The sequence below is a fragment of the Ammospiza caudacuta genome, chromosome 6, assembly GCF_027887145.1.
Source record: "Ammospiza caudacuta isolate bAmmCau1 chromosome 6, bAmmCau1.pri, whole genome shotgun sequence".
Classification (NCBI taxonomy): Eukaryota; Metazoa; Chordata; class Aves; order Passeriformes; family Passerellidae; genus Ammospiza; species Ammospiza caudacuta.
The window spans coordinates 1,233,146-1,254,169 of NC_080598.1; the positions used below are offsets into that span (position 1 = coordinate 1,233,146).

General features: G+C 41.1%; 2 protein-coding genes across 3 annotated transcripts in view; one reads left to right on the top strand and one right to left on the bottom strand.

The window, feature by feature from the left end:
• The window catches only part of ELP4 (elongator acetyltransferase complex subunit 4), a 145,130-nt gene extending 132,948 nt beyond the window's left edge, over positions 1-12,182 (bottom strand). The window contains exons 1-2 of the mRNA XM_058806364.1: positions 12,029-12,182; positions 5,120-5,155 (exon numbers count right to left, since the gene is read on the bottom strand). Of these exons, the coding sequence (XP_058662347.1) occupies positions 5,120-5,155; positions 12,029-12,182 (190 nt within the window). The remainder of the gene's footprint in view (positions 1-5,119; positions 5,156-12,028) is intronic.
• Positions 12,183-12,281: 99 nt separating this feature from the next.
• The window catches only part of IMMP1L (inner mitochondrial membrane peptidase subunit 1), a 32,696-nt gene continuing 23,953 nt past the window's right edge, over positions 12,282-21,024 (top strand). For both annotated transcript variants that reach the window (XM_058806732.1, XM_058806731.1), the window contains exon 1: positions 12,282-12,317. The gene's annotated coding sequence lies outside the window, so the exon portion shown is untranslated. The remainder of the gene's footprint in view (positions 12,318-21,024) is intronic.

The window sequence follows — 21,024 nt, forward strand, 5'->3', positions numbered from 1 at the left end:
TTATAATACAGAACTGTGAGTTCTACAGTACTTCACTCAAATAAACTAAAAATGGAGCTGTATCTCTCTCTACAAAGCCTTTTAAGGACAAACTGTCCAGTTAGGAAATTACACCTAAACTATTTTTACTTTTAACCCAGTAACTAACTACGCATCTGCAATGTGGACTTTTTTATCTAATTACACAATATTACCCAAACCCATGGAGAAGAAGGTGAAGAAGGACCAGCCTCCACCCTAAAACTTCTATCTTGTTTTACATATATTACTATATTCTAAAACTTAAAACTCTTAAGTTTTCTACTAGGCAATATTACACACTTCTATTAAAGCGACACACTTATAATCTCAGTTTTATCATTCAGTTTTGGAAGACTTTTCTACAGCCTCAGGTCAATGCAGTGCTCTCTTGGGGCTCAGTGCCTGTGAGCACAGAAAGTCTGAAATTCTCAGTAACCAGGGTTCCAGCAGGCTACCAAACACATAAGGGACATTTCTCCACACTTGTCTGTAGCTACTACTCAAAGAAATTCATGGGTTGTAGAATTAGGTCTAGAATCTTAAGGCTTTTATCTAGGGCACAGAAAAAAAAAAAAAAAAGAGAGAAGATCTGTGTGAGGCACTGTAAAAACAGAATTTATTTAAAAATTAACAAATTTAATTATAGAATTAGTGATATGTAACCATGTGACCTTAAGGAAAAACTCCCTCTGCACAGAGGCATTCATGCTCCAAGAGAGGGATGCAGAATAAGCACCACTAGAACTGGAAGAGGAGTAAAAAGTCAGGAACAAAACCCACCACAAGGTAACAAACATCATATCCATAAATACTCTATTTATAATACCTGACTTTCAAACATCACTACATTAAGCAGCATGAAGGTCTTTGAAAAACTCCAGTGGTCATTTGTAGTAGAATTGTTCAAAATGATGAGAGCTGTAACAAGAAAAAGCCTGCAACAATGTAATGTACAGATGGCTTATTTTTTTTTCTCTCTACAAAGTCTAGACAGGTTGCCCTAAAGCTGCCAAAAGCCTGTCATAGCCTATCAGTATTGATAATTTTTTTATCAGATAGATGCTTCTACACTGTGGTCCTGTGACCTAAGGTGTGTCTTTCTCCAGCTATGAAATATGTCTCTAAATTGCTGCAGGTTATAAAATGAGATTATTTGAATAATCTCAAATTCCATTTAAAGATACTTTTCTAATGTCCACGTTTACTAAGCTTGAGGGGACATACTTTGTGTCACTTGCATTTAATTAGCACATGCCAAACCAGAGTTGTCAAACACATAAGTTACAATATTTGGCATTTAGCCATACTTCAGGAAGGTGAATTCTGCTAAATGGTATTTTGTAGGATTATATTTAGCAAATCACTGTTTTGTACCTCTCTTGAGATTATCTTTTTCAGCTTTAAAAAGATGATAAATCCAGTTATATTGGCAAGTGAAGAGAGCTCTTACCACTCAGGTTAAATTGCATGCCTAACAAAAATAAAAGTAACTAATTAAAGCAGCTGAAACTGCTCCAAGGCTTAGAATGTACAAGTATAGACCTGTTTGGCACCAGACAACTTTAACTTTTAATAACTGACCTCAGCTACCAACAAAACCCCTCCTACTGATAATCTTTAAAACATTTAGCTGTCAGTGACCTTGTCAAAACTGGGGCTTTTAAAGGTGAGCAAGAATAGGTTCTTACAGGGTGCCCAGGACACCTCTAGTGAGGGTGCTGCAGCTCACTAGGCACAAGGTGTAATATAAAAAAAGCTTACCTTTAAAAACAAAATAACAATTTAAAATGGTTTTAAAAAATATTTCTTAAAATTATAATAATTATTATATAGTAATATATTCAACATATAAAATATACTAATCATATATAATATATTCATATAATATATTCATATAATAGTTTCATATATTATATTAATATAACATATTATATTAATATAATATAATGTAATATAATATAACAATATGTATTATATATAATACAAATATTGAATTATATTATATTAGATACATTAGATATATTATATCAGATATATTATATCATATTATATCATATCATATCATATCATATCATGTCATGTCATATCATATTATATCATATTATATTATATCATATCATATCATATTATATTATATATTAATTTTCAAACAAAATATCCTCCTGCAAACTCTTCCTGGGCTGGTAAATCACACATGCAACAGGCTGAAGTACACTGGAGTGGAGAGGGGAAGGAGTGTGCTTGTTTTGCTTGGTTTTGAGAAGGGGGACTGTCCTGGGAAGCTGATCTTCTGCAGCAGGTTCAGATAAAACCACAAATGTGGTCTCACCTCCTGAACAAACTGCTTTGATGGGATTCCACACCAGAATGCTTCTTAGAAACCCACTACTGTAAGGGTTTTCTTAAAACTACAATAATAGTTAAAATCCTAATTCTTGTTAGATGAACAAACTCTCAGGAAGTCTCAAGCTGCTCTGGTAGGTAGGATCTTCCTTGAGAATACCATGTGCTTCAACTCTCTAATTTTCATATAATTAAAACACTGTCAAAAGAATATACTATAGAATTAAGCTCAACTGAAAATCACAATGCTCTTTATTATGAGTTGAATTCAAAAACTTGCACACTTCTATTTCAAACAATATTTTACAGTCTTATCAAGTAACCTGCGCCATTACTACATCTTCAGAACACAACAGTTCAAATAAATATTTTAATACCCTGAATCTACAATTATTTGGTTAAATTAACCAAGATAATGAGTCAAATAATGAAGATGAGCATTTAATTTGCAAAGGGAGCTAAGCTAAAAGTAATTCAATTTATTCTCACCTTAGAGAATGCTGAAGGAAGGGGAAGAATTTAACCTTTTTGTAACATAGAAAGATCTTCCTAGGAGGTTTATCACTGACAGCTTCAATCCTGATAATATTAAGCTTGCCTAGACTAATCTCATGACACAATTTCTTGGTGTGCTGACAGGATATTCTAACAATGCCATTCCAGTGTTACCTGCACCAACTTTAAAAATCAAATCTCCAAATTTTTAGACTAATGAGTCATGAATAAATACAGTTCCTGCTTCAAGACTTTGTATATAATTATATGTTTCAAAATAACATATGGTAAGGCTCATTTGGGAAAAAAATTCATTTTCAGATCTAAAAGAGACATTCTCAAGCTAAGTTTCAGGTCAGATCACAAATACACAACCAACACGGGATAAGCAAATTCAAACCTACAACTGAGTATGGCCAGATATGCACTCAGAGGGACCAAAGTTCAGGCAAAAATCTTTTCAGGAAAAATCTTCCATTGAGCCATCAGCATCCACATGAATGTTTTTCACATCCACAACACCCTGTGGTGAAATATTGCACCACTTCTTCCATTTAATGACAATTTTCCTGCTATTGGATTCACTGGATGCCACCCAGCCTGTCTGCTGCAAGGGGCAGTGAATATTGTAATGGGAAGACAAAATGAATCCAGCCTCACAATCTCTGATCTATGTAAAACAGAATAGGTTCTAATTTCTATTTTCTTCTTCCTTTACCACAGCAAGATTGCAGCTCTTCTCAAGCTGAAATGTTGGAATTAGGTAACGTCAGTTATTTCTTTTGGAAGCAACTTTTCAAATTACCTAATCTGCACCACACCATACACTAATTTATATACTTGATGTAAAAATCAACATTTTCTAAGACTCAATGGCACATCAATAACTGTCTCTAACAGATAAAATGCAGAAATAAATGCTAGCATTGAAATAACAAGCCATAGTGGGAGCAATCACCTTCCTCAATGGCAAACAGAAAATTTTATTCAGTCTCTAGTGCAGGTTACATGAGCCCTACCCCAACAGAAACTAACATGCTGTAATTCCAACAGTGGCTAAAAGAGATTTCAAATAAGTTTTCCCCAAATCTCACTGTTTGGATTTTTAGCGTTAAGACCAATTTTTGAGTTGTAAAATTCAAAATACATAACCAAAATTCTAGATACAAATTCAGTTTCCCAAGCAATGACTGTCTTCCACAGGAAAAGTAAACACAAACAAAATACCCAGACCACAATGTTTTCAGCCCTTTAAGAAAAATGGATGAAAATTACTGATTAAATCTGTTTCAAGGCTGAAAAGCCACAGTCTGAAGAGCTTCTATTGGTGTCTATCACTAGAGATAAGAAGGCTCTTAAAACACTCTACAGGCACAACTTTGAAAGCACCCAAGTCACCCAGGCATGTGCCAGTCTGCTTTGTCCCAAGGCAAGGCAGAAATCCAGTCCAGTTCTCAATCATGAGATTCAAGTGGAGATTAATACAAGAATTCTTCATTTTCTGCTGTTTTTGTGTCAACTCAGTCAAACAGAAAGGAAAGCTGGACTCCTCAGCTGCAGTGGAGATGGTCCCAGAGAGCTGCACTGTGGTCTGGGAAGGGAATTCTGGTGTAAGCTATTTAATCATCTCAGTGTGCCTCAAGCACACCCTGACAGAAAGCAGCCTTCCATCACCTTGCTCTCAGCTGATTCTGGCAGCCAAAATTGCCAGAATTGCATTGCATGTCTTCCTCAAATTTAAATAAAACCTTTGTGATGATACACAGTTTGAATCTAACAGCAGTTTACAAAATCTTAACTAATGTGTGCACTCTGCTGCTAAGTCCTGAAATGTGCTAAATGCCCTGTTTTCACACAGATTTCTGGGGTATTCTTTGTGGGTGCTCAAGCCTGTCTAAAATTAAGATTTTGATTCACCTCCAGTAATTCTTGAGACAGACAACAGTCCATTCTGAAGGCTACCCAGAGTGAAGCCTTCAAAATGTTGATTTTTACACAAAGTATATAAATTAGTGTATGGTGTGGTACAGATTAAGTAATTTGAAAAGTTGCTTGCCAGAAGAAATAACTGACATTACCTGCAGTAATTCTTGAGACAAACAGTCCTTTCTGAAGGCTACACAAAATGAAGGAACCTGAGTGTTATATTTTCCTAAAGTCTGACTTCAGTAACAGTGAAAAGAGAGGTTGTTTAATGGATACATTCAAGAGTGAAAAGCTTCAGAATATGGCTTTAAGAATCTATATATTCCATACTAACCAATAAGAAGAAGGGTTCCAACAGCTACGCCTCCACCTGGAAACAAAACAAAAAGAAGAATAAAGTAAGACTACACTTTAATGCTATGTTAGAGAACAATTAACTTTTCTTAGTTTATAAGTCAAAGAAAGGTGATAACGGGGAATTTAAAAATATAAAAGTGAACAACATTTTAATTACCTTTGCAATACTTACTACAATTCTCTATTATGAAATAATTATACATTACATGTAATTACATACTGCACATTACAATTACTTTCACAATATACTGTACTATCATCATTGTGGTAAAAAGATCCTGCAGAGCTCTGTGCAACCACGCTCAAGTACTACAGTGGTGATGTATGGTCTGAGCCAGCAGATTTTTACTGGGATAACTCATGGGAGTAAACAGTCTCCAAATAAAATTAAATTAATAGTAACCACTATCAAGTGATTCCACTATAGTGGAATACCACTATCAAGTGATATTCCTTTGTATCAAGAAGGATGTAAGCCAAGTGACCAACTAAGATTTTAGTAGATTTTAGCAAATTTCTACCCAAGCCTTTGAGGCAAAATCCTGGCTCCACTGCTTTTTATCTTACTGACATGGCAGCAAGACTTTCACTCACTGAAACCTGGACTGAGAGATCATAAATGTCACAGCACACACTGAAAAAACATACACTACTGAAGAGATGAAAGTTTTTTATAGTAGGTCTTGGACATAACTCCATGAATTCCTTTATAAGGACAGTGAAAGAACAACTCATTTTATTTTCGGGAACTCTTATTTTATTTTCTTATTTTATTTTTACACTAATTTGTAATCTGAATCCCAAGAATTACAACAGTGGAATAACCTGAAATCAGACTGTTTTGTTAAACAATTGTGGAAGGCTGTGACAGGAAAGCTAAAAATCCCTGGAAGTGTTCAGGCTGGCCACATGTAAGCAGCCTACTGAAGTGTTTTGCATGGAAGCTGCAGGATGTTGGCTGCAATTCTGTCCTGATTTAAAAGCAACTTAGGAGCAAACTAACTGATGAATCCCATCAGCAGAGTATGCAAAGCTCCAGAAGTCAATTCTGGACTGCACAGATGAACTCCAGTGAACAGGATCTTTCATTTTATAAGTGAAAAATCTCCACTAGAAATTGATTCCAGTATGTGTTGGATCAACTTCTTAATCTTCAGCTTTGCTAGTGGGACTACAAATGCCTGCAGTGTCCATAATGTTGATATAATCAAAAGGAAGAAAAAAAGCAAATGGCTCTCCCAAAGGCCAAAAAGTGCTAATATTGCTGAATAATAGCACCTGAATTAAAACCAGAACAGGATCACTTTGCTATCATGCACCACAACTCGAGCAGTACTGGCACTGGAAGTGCTTAGTCAGCTGCTAATTTCATAGTTATAGAGAAGCAGATGTTTCAAGCTAAACCCCCGAGTCAAGATGTCCAAATACCTCAATATCTACAGCAAGCTGATCAGGTTATTAAGCATTTACAAGATATTAAATAAAAAACAAACAACAAACCAATTTTAACTGCTGTTTATCAGAAAGTTAGAATCACCCATGAAATCCCCAATGATTTTTGTTCCATTTATTTGTTCAAGAGATAAACGCAAATGAACCCAAAAGATGGGAAAGCAAAAAAAATAAAACCAACCAAAAAAACCAAAGAAAAAAAGACCAAAAAAACCCCAAAATCTGAAATCATACTGATGTTTGACACAAAGCATGCTTCCAATAGTCACTGCATTTAATTGTTCAGGGAGCCAGAACACACAGGTTACTAACAACAGCTCTTTAAAATGAGCACATGCTCTATAAAGCTCATAGGAAAGAAAAGCTCCAAATGTTGAGATTTTACCAAATGACATAGAAAATATTATTAGAGCCATAAGTAAGGTAGTAGCTCATGGCAATAATGACTTTAAAACCTTGGTTAGAGAAAAGTTCACTTGTAGCCATGACAGTAGGGTCTCTTCTGCTTTTACACTGAATTTGTTTGTCAACCAGTGCAGTCAAAATTCTCTCAAGCTGCATTTTCAGATCATCCATGGTACTGTTCTACAAGGCAGAGCTGTAACATATGTGCACATGCCCTGGTTGTTAAAGGCAAACTCAGGTCAGAGCATTGGCTTTACTTTGTCATTGAGTGGTTTGAACAAGTGTCTTCTACTAGAGGGAATGCAAAAACATTGCAGTGACCATGGTTACACCTTCATATTATAACCAGCAACAATACTGGTAAATTAAACAAAAGGCAACAGGAAAAAATAGCAGGAATGCTGATGGAATCAAAAGGAAGAGGCAAGATCTATAAGTTTCCCAAGAAAGCTGCTGTGAACTTGTCATTCTTCCTAACCTCGCTAGTTTCATTTTTCTTTGCCAGTATCTGCGGCAGTAGAATATATAAACATCTGAGCAAAACTTGTAACTTTCCACATTGCTACTTACAAGAGAGATTAAGATCTTATGGAGAGGAGCACAACAAACTGCAAGCTGAGAAGTGCCCAGATTGTTTCCAAAGCATATCCCTGACCTTTTTTCCAGCACACTGAAATGAAATATTTAATACCAGGCATGTGATGGTTACATTACACAGTAGTATAATGCTGTGGCACACATCAGGCACATATGGCCCATAAACCTTGAAAGTAAACCTCTAGAAATAAATATAAAATATTTATAAACATAAAATGTATAAATTTATAAAACAAATATAAATAAAAATATAAAATAAATAAACTCTGGAAGTGCAGAGTGCTCTGATGGTAACACTGCATTTGAAATCCACTTATCTACCACTTCTCATCCAAAGGAAACTCACTCCTTTAGAGTGAGCCACAAAAATGTAACCATCAGCTGTAGGGTGAAAGAAACTCCTTGGATTCCCTACCTTCTCCTCTCTTCAGAAGCTCCTCACTGTGTGTGGTAACACCATGCTTTCCCTCACTCACAGGCTGCACCTTCATGTCTGGCAAATAATTCTGTATCTGGGTTACAGATTTTGAGCAGAGCAAAGTTAAACTCAAGCCCAAGCCAGAGATCTACAAGACTGCCTAGTGACTGTTACAAAGTATGTCTATGAAAATACCAGACTAAAAGAGTTTGTACTAACTTCCATTGGGAATTTATACAAAAAAAAAAGATTGCCCTCAATCCCTGGTGACAGCAAAAATTATTTTTATAGTCAATTATTTGATTGCTAGTGGGCAGGACAAAAAAAGAACAGTACCAATGCTCTTTCAGAAACACATAAACAGCATTCTGCAACACATTCATAAAGCATTTCCACACTAGGAAAAGGGCACAAAGCAGACCAAGTCAACACCTGCAGTCACCAGCACAGTGGGCTCAGGTTTTGGCTTTTCTGTTTTTCCCATTCTGTGCTGCTTTAGTGGGTGGGTCTGAGCTCCACATTCAGGGATGGTGAGCTCTGTGCACAGAGCAGGGAGACAAAACAATTCCTGGGCACCAAGGACAAATGATGCCAATCTCAGCCCCAGAGCACAAACCCCGTGGGCTGCAGAGAGAAAAACAAGCAGGCTGGGAGTGCCTGGGCTAAAGCTGCAATGGGACAATGAACTGCAAGGTGCAAATGGAGCAGAACTGATCCCAGGGAGAGAGCCCGGCAGCGCTCGTGCATTTTGGGGCCATTTTGGGTCATCTTGGGTGCAGCCCTGGCTGGGCTCTGGTGCTGCCCAAGGTGGATCCATGGAGGAGATGCTTTGAATCAATCCCTGCTTTGTTCTGTAGCTCTGTCCAGCCCCTGCTCCAGGGCAGCCTGCTCAAGGCATCAGCACCATCAGAGGCTCAGTCAGATGCTCCCCTTTACTCAGATCACATCTGGAACACGAGGCCCAGATGACTTCAAACTCCTCCATTCAAGAAAAAAAAAAAAGTGAAGTGAGCCCAGGGAGGGATATAAAAATGGGGAAACTGATTCAAGAGAAGAGGCTGAAGGAAGTGGGCTTGCTCAGCCCAGAGAAGCGAGGAAAAGCTGAAGGCCCTGGGAAGAGAAAAGAGAAAGAAAAGAGAAAAGAGAAAAGAGAAAAGAGAAAAGAGAAAAGAGAAAAGAGAAAAGAGAAAAGAGAAAAGAGAAAAGAGAAAAGAGAAAAGAGAAAAGAGAAAAGAGAAAAGAGAAAAGAGAAAAAAGAGGCTGACACATTGCTGGAACCCTGCTTACTGGGAATTTCAGAGTTTCTGTGCAGGCAGGCACTGACCCCCAAGAGAACACTGCATTTCACCTGAGGCTGTGGAGAAGCTTCCAAAATGGAATGACAGAACTGGGATTGTGGGTGTGCAGTTTGAATAGAAGTGTGTGATATCACAGGGGGGAAAACTTAAAGAGTTTAAGTTTTTAGAATATAGTAATATATAAAGCAAGATGGAGGTTTTAGGGTGGAGGCTGGTCCTTCACCTTCTTCTCCTTGGGTTTGGGTGGGTTTGTGTAATTGGATAAAACATCCACATAGTGGGCTATGAATGGTTGATCATTGGGTTAAAAGTAAAAATAATTTAGGTGTCATTTCTTAATTGGACAGTTTATGCTTAAAAGGCCTTGTAGAGAGGGAGATACAGCTCCGTTTTTAGTTTTAAGTGCTACAGAACTCAGTTTCTGAGACTGTAGAATAAGAACCCATAAACATCTGAGTGCCAACAAGAAATACCATCTCACACATTTAATCCTGACCCTAACAAAAAAGAAGAAAAGATTTCACAACAAGAGCTGAGCTCTTCACTGAGGTGCGGTGGGAGGGCAACAAGCAACAAATGGGAGCTGAAACAGGGGAGGCTTCCAGTGGATATAAGGAAAAAGAAAATTCCCTACAAAAAATAATCAAGCATTGGGCTGGGTTACCCAGAGGTGCTGCAAAATCTCTGCCACTGCAGATTTTCAAGACTCCACTGAAGACAAGGAGAATGTAGAAGGGATCCTGGGTTTATTGGAAGTGTCCTCAGTTTCCATAACAAACCACTAATTGTGTTTGCAGGTGGTTAGAATTTTAGGAGACTGCCACCATGGGAGCTGTCTACATCTTCTGAGCCATGCTGTGCAAAATGCACTGTTTCTAAAAGGGAATATCAACAGGAACATTCAATGCAAATCTGCTTTTCATGCAATTAAAAGGCTTCACAAATTACACTCACTTCATGAAATATTTCTCTCTCAAGCAGGAAGAGCTTCCTCCACAATGATTCTAATCCCTGACGAAAGTGCAGACAAACACACAGAGAAAAATTATATACAGGCTGCAAAATGTCCTTTACACAGTGGATATGACTTTTATATCATCATTGATCATACAGAGCATCCCTAGAGAGAAAAGTGGCATATTCTGTGTACTCCAAGGACGACTGAACAAAGCTAAAATCAGGCTGTTCTCACCTAGAAGTCCCATGTATGTACATTAAAGATGCACTGCAACTCTGTGAAGAGTTAGAGGATCAGCCAGATAAACAGCAGTAAATGAATGAGCTCCCGAGCCAAGGGAAAGCGCCAGCTCCTGACACGGATGGTCCAGCAGCAGTGACAACAGATGAGTCCCTGGGACCATCTCACACCGAGAGGCAGCAAAACCAGCCTCACACCAGAGCCATTTATCTAAGGGGGCACTTCAACCATGCAGCCGTGCTGAGCAAGGCAGAAAAGACAAACTGAGAACCCCAACACATCCCAACACCTGCGCGGCGGAGAACCCGAACACGAATGCAAAAGCTGGGACATATAAATATCTTTTCTCCAACAGAGAGAGACAAAAGGTGAGCAGTGTTCATACAGCAGGGGGGAAAAGGTTTGCTTTCCAAGGGGAACCCTGGCAATGCACACACGGCTTTCCAAGGGGAAAACCCAGCCACACACGGCGTTCCAAGGGGAAAACTTGGCAATACACGGCTTTCCAAGGGAAACCAGCAGCACGCACGGCTTTCCAAGGGGAGAGCCCTGGCAATACACTCACGGCTTTCCAAGGGGAAAACCAGCCATGCACGGCATTCCAAGGGGAATCCTGCAGCACACACAGCAGCTTTCCAAAGGGAAACCCCCGAAACACACACGGCTTTCCCAGCCCAAAACCAGCAGCACACACGGCTTTCCAAGGAGAACCCTGGCAATGCACACACGGCTTTCCAAGGAGAACCCTGGCAATGCACACACGGCTTTCCAAGGGAAACCCTGGCAATGCACACACGGCTTTCCAAGGAGAACCCTGGCAATGCACACACGGCTTTCCAAGGGGAACCCAGCAGCACACCAGCTTTCCAAGGGGAACCCAGGCTTTTGAAGGGGAAGACGCTGGCAATACACACACAGCTTTCCAAGGGGAAGACCCTGGCAATACACGGCTTTCCAAGGGAAACCAGCCGCACACACGGCTTTCCTTCCAATGGGAACCCAGCAGCACACTCGGCTTTCCCAGCCGCACTCGGCTTTCCCAGCCCAAAGCCAGCAGCAGACCCGGCTTTCCCAGCCCAAAGCCAGCAGCAGACCCGGCTTTCCCAGCCCAAAGCCAGCAGCAGACCCGGCTTTCCCAGCCCAAAGCCAGCAGCAGACCCGGATTTCCCAGCCCAAAGCCAGCAGCAGACCCGGATTTCCCAGCCCAAAGCCAGCAGCAGACCCGGATTTCCCAGCCCAAAGCCAGCACCCTCCCCGTGGCAGCGCCAGTCGCCCCGGCCATGTGCCGCTGGGAGAACTCCCGGAGCGGCACCGCAGGGCTGCCCGCAGCGATGGCAGCGCGGCTCCTCCGCCAGCTCCAGCTGGGACACCCGACCTGCCTGCCCCGTCCTCCTGCCCCTCCCGCCCTCCCCGCGATCCCGGGATGAGGGCTGGAAGGAGCAGCCCCGGGAGCAGCCGCGGGGTTACGGGAGGGCAGGCGGGGCCTGGCAAAGGGGTCCCAGTCCCGCTCCCACCAACCTAGCACACAGTCCAGGGAGGGCAGCCCGCTGGAGAGCAGCAGCTGCCCGTGGCGCACCGAGGGCCGAGTGCCCGGCAGCGCGGGCGGCCGCGGGCCGGCGCCGGGCCTGCGCTGGAAGCTGGTGCGGCCCCGCTCCCCGCCGGCCGCCGCCATGTCGGGGCCGGGCACGCCGGACCGGCGCTCCGCCAATGGGGGAGCGGCTGGGGGAGCCGCCGGCCAATGGGAGCACGCGGTGTTGGCACGTGCGGAGCCGGCGGAGGGCTGCGGGGCCCGGCGGCGAACGGGGAGGTGAGAGCGGCACCGGGGGGAAGCGGGGCCGAGGGCACGCCGGGGCACGCCGGGGCACACCGGGCCTTGCCGGGGCCGAGGGTCACCGGGGCACACCGGGGCCTTTCTGGGGCCGAGGGGACACCGGGGCACACCGGGGCTGGCAGCGGGCACGGAACGGCGCGGGGAGTGCGGTTCGGGTGCCGTGCAGGGACACTCCGCTTGTCCCGTGCCTGCGGGGCCGGGGTCGCACAGGCTCGCCTGGAGCGGCATCAGCCCCCTCGGAAAGAGCCTGAAAGGGAAAAGTGTTTATTAAATGTATTTTCTTAACATGATGTGAGCATACTTGGGTCGCTGTTTGGTTGTGCATAGGCACAGACCTGTGTAGGCGTGTGGTTTAATGCCTTCACTTGGCAGCAAGATCTTGTGTCGGCGTGCACCAAGATGTGTGGTAGGGAAAGTTAAAGGACATTAAAATGCTTTGACAAGTTCTAGTTTGGTTTGTCAGCCAACGCTCTGTGTTCTGGCGCTCTGAAAGCAAGGGGAGCCCCTGTCCGTGGATAGAACAGCCACTACCAAAAGTATTTTTATGTTTGTTTTTCATGTCGGTGATTGAGGTGCATCCAAGCTGCTAGAAGGCTCTTGTATAAAATATAAAAACCAAGTTTTAATTCTGTAATCCCTCACTCTCAGCCTTTCATTCCAGTGAATCGTGTGTACTGTCATTCTGAGCCAACTTTCTGAACACCTGTGGTTCTTGAGTCGCTTTTTAATTGAGGGGAAAAATCCTTGTGTTAAATATGAGCAGCATGAAAGAGCAGCAATATGTGGGCAGTCCTGAACCTCAGAGTTTTCCCTTGGTACCCAATTCAAATTCAGGAGCATGAAACTTCAGCATCGTGTGGCCCTGGCTGGGGAAAGGATGTTCTTTTTGCTGCTGGCCAAAGTCCCACACGTGCTGAGCAGTAGACAAATCAAAATCTTTTATCAGGAGTATCAAGAGGTTGTCTTAAGATTTTGTATGTTCTGCTAAGCTGTGAAATACTGGATAATACTTCATTTTAAGTAGAGATTATTGTTTAGTGAAAGTTAGAAGTGTCTGTCTCTAGAGGAGAAGATCAAAGGAGACTGGAAACCGTGGCAAGAAATAAACAAAGCTGTTTAATTTCACTTGTGTAGTATGTGACCAGCGAGGTGTGAATATCTGGAATGGGAAATGCCAACAAAATAAAGACGCAAAGCACAATCCACAATTCTTTTAAAAGGGTTTGGGCCTCTGTTTCTGTCAGTGGGATGGCGTGGTGTGCATTCTGTCTGACTGAAGAGGAGGCTGAAACTTTGGGAGAGTTCTCCACTTTCCAACATCACAGTGACTCTGCCTTTTCTTGCTGTACTGTGCTCCTGGAGCCCAAATCCCTGAATATTTCAGGTGTGTGTGACACAGCAGTTGCAGGGTATCTGTTGAGATCTTTGTTACAGAAGCTCGTGGCCCAGTGATAAGGATATCTGATAAGTCAGTGCTTACCTGTCAGAAAGGTAAGCAGTGATAAGAGAAAGAAGATCCAGTGATAAACTGCACCTACTCAATCTCTGGGATGGTTTTTCCCCATTCCAAGCAGTATATTTTCTTTTCTTCGTTAACACAAAGTATTTCCTTGCTTTATTGTTTCTTTTAATTAAAATACACTATTGGGGGTTAACTTGACATAGATCCAGGGCTGAGCCCTCTCTTTTGTTCTTTCATTACTACTTGCCTGCCGTGTAAGGGTTTGTTATAATTTTTAACCTCATTTTCCTACGGGCCAATTAAAACTGGAGAGGCTAAATAACTCCTTCTCTTTTTTTTTTTTTCCTTTTTTCTCTTTCCTATTGGAAAGTGAACACACATAATGAAAGTATTTTGCAAATGGGAACTCTTGTGCCATGCCCCTCCCATTTTTAGTGTTTCTTGGATAAACTGCACATTTCCTGACAATCCTCACTGGCTCAGGGGCTGATCCAGTGGCTCAGGGTTGCAAAAGAGGAAAACTCACTCCCTGCTCCTGCTCTGTTTCCAATCCGGCAAATTCTGGTGCTGGTCAGTTCCCTCCTTGGGCTGGCGGAGCTCACTAAACTGATTTAGAGCTACCAACTGACTTTCTCAATAATTTTATTTTGTGCCATCCTGTGAGCTGGTGCTGCATGGAGGAGGGCAGCCCAACCTCCCAGAACTTTGTAGTTATTTCAGAATAAAAATTGGATTTTTACATTTTAAAAAATGGGTTTTTAATCGAGTGATATTTTTGTTACAATTTTTTTGTAGATATCCTTCCAAATATAGAGAAATGGTGTCTTACATGGTAACAGCATGAGAGACTGTTTCATAGATAACAAAAATAATGAAGTAGATACAATTTTTTCAGTATGAGAACTGAACTTTTAAAATATAGCAGTAGTTCTGTTCGTGGTGTTCATTTTTCCCCAGTCACATTTGAACCTGATGGGTGCAGTTAAAGTCCTACTGATTTAGAAAGTGAGTGGAAATAAGCTATTTTTCAAATATTAACATTTTAATACAATGCATATGTGCTTATGGAAATACTTACAATCTGACTTTACCTGTGTTTCAGACAAATTTCAGAGAAAGAACTCATTTAATGCAAGTTTGATTTCAGATTTTTTTAGTTAATTATTTTTAAATCAACGGTGTTTCATTTCCAGGAATAACAATATTTTTTTCACCCTTTTTGAATCATACTGAAGGTTTGCTTATATTCACATGTCCAGTTTTGAAAAGGTGAATTTTCAGTGGTTGTAGAAGATCCCACTAGGATTTGGTGTCTGGCAGAAAGCAAGACCCCAGCAATTGTGATTGGAGACATTTCGCTGACATTATGAGGTAGATAAATCCTACTGCTCCTGCTCTAGGGGTGGGATGGAAATGCAGAGAGACTGAGGAACGTGGAAGTGATTTCCAGTGCTCAGGAAGTGTCTTAGGAAGTTATTTCTTGTCAGCTGAGCTGTGGCAATGGACAGGGGTCCTACTCAGCTCATTGGAGAATGGAGAGGTTTAAACATTTTTAGTCTGTTTTGGGATGTCTGAAACTGTAGAATAATGAACTTTCCTTCCTCACAGCTCTCATGTTGCAGGTAGAGCTGCTCAAATGGGGATGTCAGTTGAACTGCAAATCCTAACTGTGCTCTGGAGAAATCAAGCTCTCTGTTTTCCTCTTGCAAACTTGCTGGTCCAATTCAGCTACTCGCAGATTCTAAGATGGATTAAGAGGATTTCGGGGGAAAATTCCCTTAGAAATAAAAATAAAAATTGAGGGAATTCAATGGAAAATGAGAGAGCAGTCAGAACATTTGGGGAAGGGTTATGCATGGAATTTGATCTGCAAGTATGTTTGACATTTCTCTTCCAAAACTGTAGCCTACAGACTTGGGGAAAATCCTGGTGTCCCCAGAACAGCAGCCCTTGAAGTGTTTCAGCTTTTCTATTTTCCCATTCTGTGCTGCTTTAGTGTGTGGGTCTGGGCTCCACATTCAGGGATGGTGAGCTCTGTGCCCAGAGCAGGGAGACAAAACAATTCCTGCTCCAGCTGGGCACCAAGGACAAATGATCCCAATCTCAGCCCCAGAGCACAAACCCCGTGGGCTGCAGAGAGAAAAACAAGCAGGCTGGGAGTGCCTGGGCTAAAGCTGCAATGGGACAATGAACTGCAAGGTGCAAATGGAGCAGAACTGATCCCAGGGAGAGAGCCCGGCAGCGCTCGTGCATTTTGGGGCCATTTTGGGTCATCTTGGGTGCAGCCCTGGCTGGGCTCTGGTGCTGCCCAAGGTGGATCCATGGAGGAGATGCTTTGAATCAATCCCTGCTTTGTTCTGTAGCTCTGCCCAGCCCCTGCTCCAGGGCAGCCTGCACAAGGCGTCAGCTTTGGTGACCATGAAGGGACAGAAGGCATCAATAAGAGGAGCACACTTGTCCTGGCCTCCCTTCACCACCTGGGTTGCCCATGTGGGCTCACAGGGCGAGTTAACACCAGCAGCACTGTGTGGGGAGGTTCCTCACCAGCAGGGTGTTACTGCTGATGGATGTGTTCCGATGTCTTTACTTTCAAATCAATGGTTTTGCTGGATTTTAGTTGTGCTGCAGAAGATTGGTGTATGTTCTTGTCTTTGAACAAAATGCTCTTCATTTTGGAATAATAAATAAATAAATGAAAGACCAGCCCATTTTATTTCAATTTAATTTCATTTAAATATGTCTGCCAGACAGCTTTCAGTGATATTTTTCTGCTGGATTTACGTGTGGGATAGAGAACCAGAAAAGCACATCCCAGTAGCTGTTGTAATTCATAATCTTATTAGAGTTTGCAGTTCCATGGCCAGGCTGCTTCTCTCATCAGTCGTGGAATGTGCTGGTTTTAGACTGCGCTGATTAAAGTTTTACAGGCACCAAATCAGATTAGGCAGCGAGTCACCTGCCCAGTCCTGTGAGCCACGCCCTGCTGAGCTCCTGCTGGCAGCTGAAACAAGGTAGTTTGCTTTGGAGATGTTCTTAAGTACCTAACAGCATGGGTCGTGGATTATGGCTGCAAAGAAGATGGCTTCATTTTCCTCATCTTTGAACTAGCTGCAATGGGATAAATTTGAAAGTGCGGGATCTTCAGGCCATGAGCCAACAACTGGAAAGAATGTTTAATCCTGGAAGATCTGACACCAGAAGATCTGGGTTTTTGTCAGTGTGAAAAAGCTTAAAGACTGCTTATTCAGTCGGTCTGTAGCAAGTGAAATAACTATCTGGAGGGTTTAGGACTTGCTAGTTTTATGATATGATATAAAACATAACATCTTATTCAGATGTTACCCAGATTCATCCTTCTGGGTATGCTGAGCAACAGGGAAAAAAATTCAAACCCGTGTCAAATTTAAACAGCTCTTTTAAAATAGAAGCAAATTAGGAGACGTGAGTTGAAGTAGTATGTGCTGAAGACAAGAAGTTGTTTTAAAAATTATTTTATGTTTCTGTAATTTCACAACTGTACAGCATAATATTACTGAAACCTGCAGAACAATAATCTTGAAAGTGAATTGTGAGTTTAATTTAGTGTCTTAGTAAGCATCACACAGATCAGTGCTGTATTTAATGGAGATTATTTTCTTTGTATTTCTCACAAACATGGAAGGAACCTCAGGTTTCTGGCACTGGCCAATGATGTTTTGTGGTTATTGTCTCCCATAGATATTCCAGACAGGAATGGCAGCTTGATATTTCAGCTCCCACTGACTTTCTCAGCACTCTGGCCATCCCCAGAGTGAGGCATGGGCCAGGGTGTTCTGCAGTAAATAATTCTGTAGAGATGTGTATTGCTTGCTCTTCAAAAATTTTGACTAGAATGGTAAAATAATTTGGTCACTGAGGGGCAGAGGAAGAAAATTTTGGCCTTTAAGTAGTCAGGAAGTAAAATTGAGATTTTTCAGTGTGAGTTGTAAAGTTGGGTATAAGACAAGCAAGCAATCTAGTAAAACTTGTAAAGCCAGATTCACAACTGGCTACTTAGGGAAACTTAAATTGTTTCAAATTTGGAATAATGTTTTGGTGAAATAATAAAATAAAACAATGAATATCTGGCCTTTTTTTGTAGCCAGGCTGTATTTTAGCAAATCATCATTATTCTTTATCTCAGTGAATTCAGCTTCCATCCCCTCCACTGAGCCTGCCAATTCCATGCCAAAAGTTCTTTGTGGGAACCCCATTTCAGGAGCATCTGTCTGGGAGCAGGGCTGCCATTTTTTCCAAATTTTCCCCCCTTTGTACTGAATTGCATTTTGTGTGAGATAATATATGTAAAAGGACTAAAAATAAATTGACATTTAAAAACTGTAGATACTGAAACAGATTGAGGGAAGCCAAAATGTTATCAAGGTCCTAGAAATAACAATCCTGTAAGTGGTTACTGCAGAATAACTCAGTGTATTGTGAGTGGGACACACAATATTACTGAAACCTGCAGAACAGTAATCTTGGAAATGAATTGGGAGTTTAATTTAGTTGTGGGTGCTGCTGGAAATGTGAGCTTCACTAATTGTTTCAAAGTCCTGGCTTGGTTTTGTGTGGAAAGAATAGAATGTCTTATTTCATTGCAATGAGGGGGTAATTCATGTGAAGTTTTAGCCCTAAGGTTTATCAGAAAACCTGTGTCTCTTCGGTAGCCATGTTTTCAATATTTCTGTGATTGAAAATATTTCTGTAATTGTGACAGTGTCCCTAGCAGAGGGAGAAAGGTAACGGAGCTTTTTTTTTTATATCCTGTTTTTATATTTCTGTGGAAACTGTTGCACATTCTTGGAGCCTCATGTTTCGGCTTTCTCTCACTTGTGCTTCCATTGGTCCAAGAAGTGTGAAGCACTGTTTGATCTTGGTGTTCTCATGCTATTGCCAAGCCACAGTGAATTTTTAATAGAATTTTTAACATTTCTGGCAGTAATATCATCAATTTTCTTAGCATGCACAAAGTATCTGTATGACCAGTCGCTGATTTTCCTTTTAGAAAATCAATGTATTATGGAAGAAAGGGCAAGCCATGTTCTGCACTCTTGGAACAAACCAGATGAGCAAATGTAGATTAAATAAAATCTTAGCACTTATTAAAAACCTGAAAAGTTTTTAAGAAGGCAGTCCAGGGAGACAGTACTAATGAAGTTATGCAGTGATTGTTTCTGTACTGCTTTTCTGTTTCACAAGTATTGTGTCCTCGTTTGAAACTCCTGTTTGGGCTGGCTGGCTGTGGTAAAACGAGCCATGCAGGCCCTGCTTGGGGATGTGTTTGGTGCAGTTCGTGGGGCTGCAGTGTGCTCTGCACCTCAGCTTAGGATCATTTACTAAATTGGAGAAAGGCACCTCTACTTATTTGATTCACTAAGTAGTCAGTTTTCACATTTATTATTGTGTCAGCTGCATCTTTTATTTTAAATCATCAAATTAAATAATAGCTTATGCTGGCTTCCTATTTTAGTTCATGCATTTAAAACCTGCAAGTCAGATAAAAAGATAGTTTCAGAATAAATTCAGTATATTATTTATGAGTGGAGCAACACATTAGCATGGAGTTCACAATAGATCATATCGCTTTTATTCCATCTTACAAGCTTAGCAGCACAAACAGAATAATCAACATATTATTTGGCTGTCATCTGCTGAACAGAAAGCAGAGATCACAAGGAGGTTTTCCCTAGCTGCAGTGATGGCCTTTTTGTTCCGAGCCCCCATCTGGGAGGGCCATGGTGTGTTATCATATGGAACGCGGGCTTTGCTGTAATCTGCTTAGCTGCACTGCAGTTTGAATCTTTATTCCATGTTTGTGTAATTTATAATTTTAATGAGACCGTGCCTCTTGTGGGCTTTGAAATATATTAAAAGCTCTTTTGTGCATATGCTTTTGTTCTTGCTTAATAGGCTCAGTGTATTTAAAACTGATGAATTTTTATTCATGGATTTGGATGTCTGGGGATTAACTTAGATTGAATATCATTGCACTCATCTCTTGATGTTTGGAACTTTTTTATACTTGTATCTCTAAGTGGAGAACACCTTACAGAACTTGTGTTTTACACATAAAACAGCTCAGAAATAACTAATAAAATTTTATTGAGCAATGAGCAAAAATACTGATTACAGTTTAGTTTTACTGCATAAACTCTCCTAAAGTACCAGTTTGCCCTGAAAAAAATCCTTGAGTCGATGAACATTTGTGTATTTAGAACTTTGTAACTAAAAAGCAGTTTGGAAAAGCACTCAACATTTTTGCAGAATAACATCACTTGATTTGCATTTTTCTTTAATTCAGGTAACTTGAAAATGTAAATACTGAGCACTCTCTTGTGTGACTGTTGCCTTTCTCCTGTTTTTAACACATTTTTAAATGCAGAGTGTACATAAGCTGTTTCATTAGAAGGTGATGCTCATAACTGGGAGTATTGATAAACATACAGAAGGATTCACTGCTATTTTCTGACAGTGCTAAAACTGGGCTTGTTTTTTGCCTTTGTATTTTTAAGGTGTTTAATGGTTTGTTTATTTGTTTGATTTACTATTTGTTTAAAGATTTGATACTTTGTGACTTCTGTGTTTTTAAACTACTCTGGAGCACTCTTCAAGGATGGCATTCTGTCTGAGACCAGCGCTGGCAATAAAATGGAGACAATTGTGGATTTTCTAAATAGCCTTGGTGATGATGTACTGAAATGTGGAGGGGAATTTGGTTTTTGTTTGTGGTGTTTTTGTTGGGTTGGCTGGTTTTTACCACAAACCATCCTCTTTGTAATGACAAAATATTTTAAGTAAACAGCCTTCTGAGTTCTCAGTGCACAGGGGAGATATTCATCTCTCTTCTCTTCGCTGATTTGAGCACTATTTCCAAATCATATTTCCACAAGATGTGTGGAAGTGCAGGGGGCATGTGAGCCATGGGCAGCTTCAGCTTTTGTGGGGTTGCAGATTTCTAGTGCCTGATGTGAAAATGAGGCTTGTAACTCTTTGCCTTACCAAACTGAAATGAATTTTCAGTGTTTATATGTCTGTGTCTCAAGGAAGTGAATGTATTGAAATTGAAGACAAGCACACGTAGTTATTTCACCGTTGTGGCGTGGGCACAGCCCATTTTTCTCCATTACCGGGAAAGTGACTGGTGTCTGCCAGACCTTTGGTGTTTGTCCTGGCTTTGACCTTGTTGCAGAAGATGTAAAG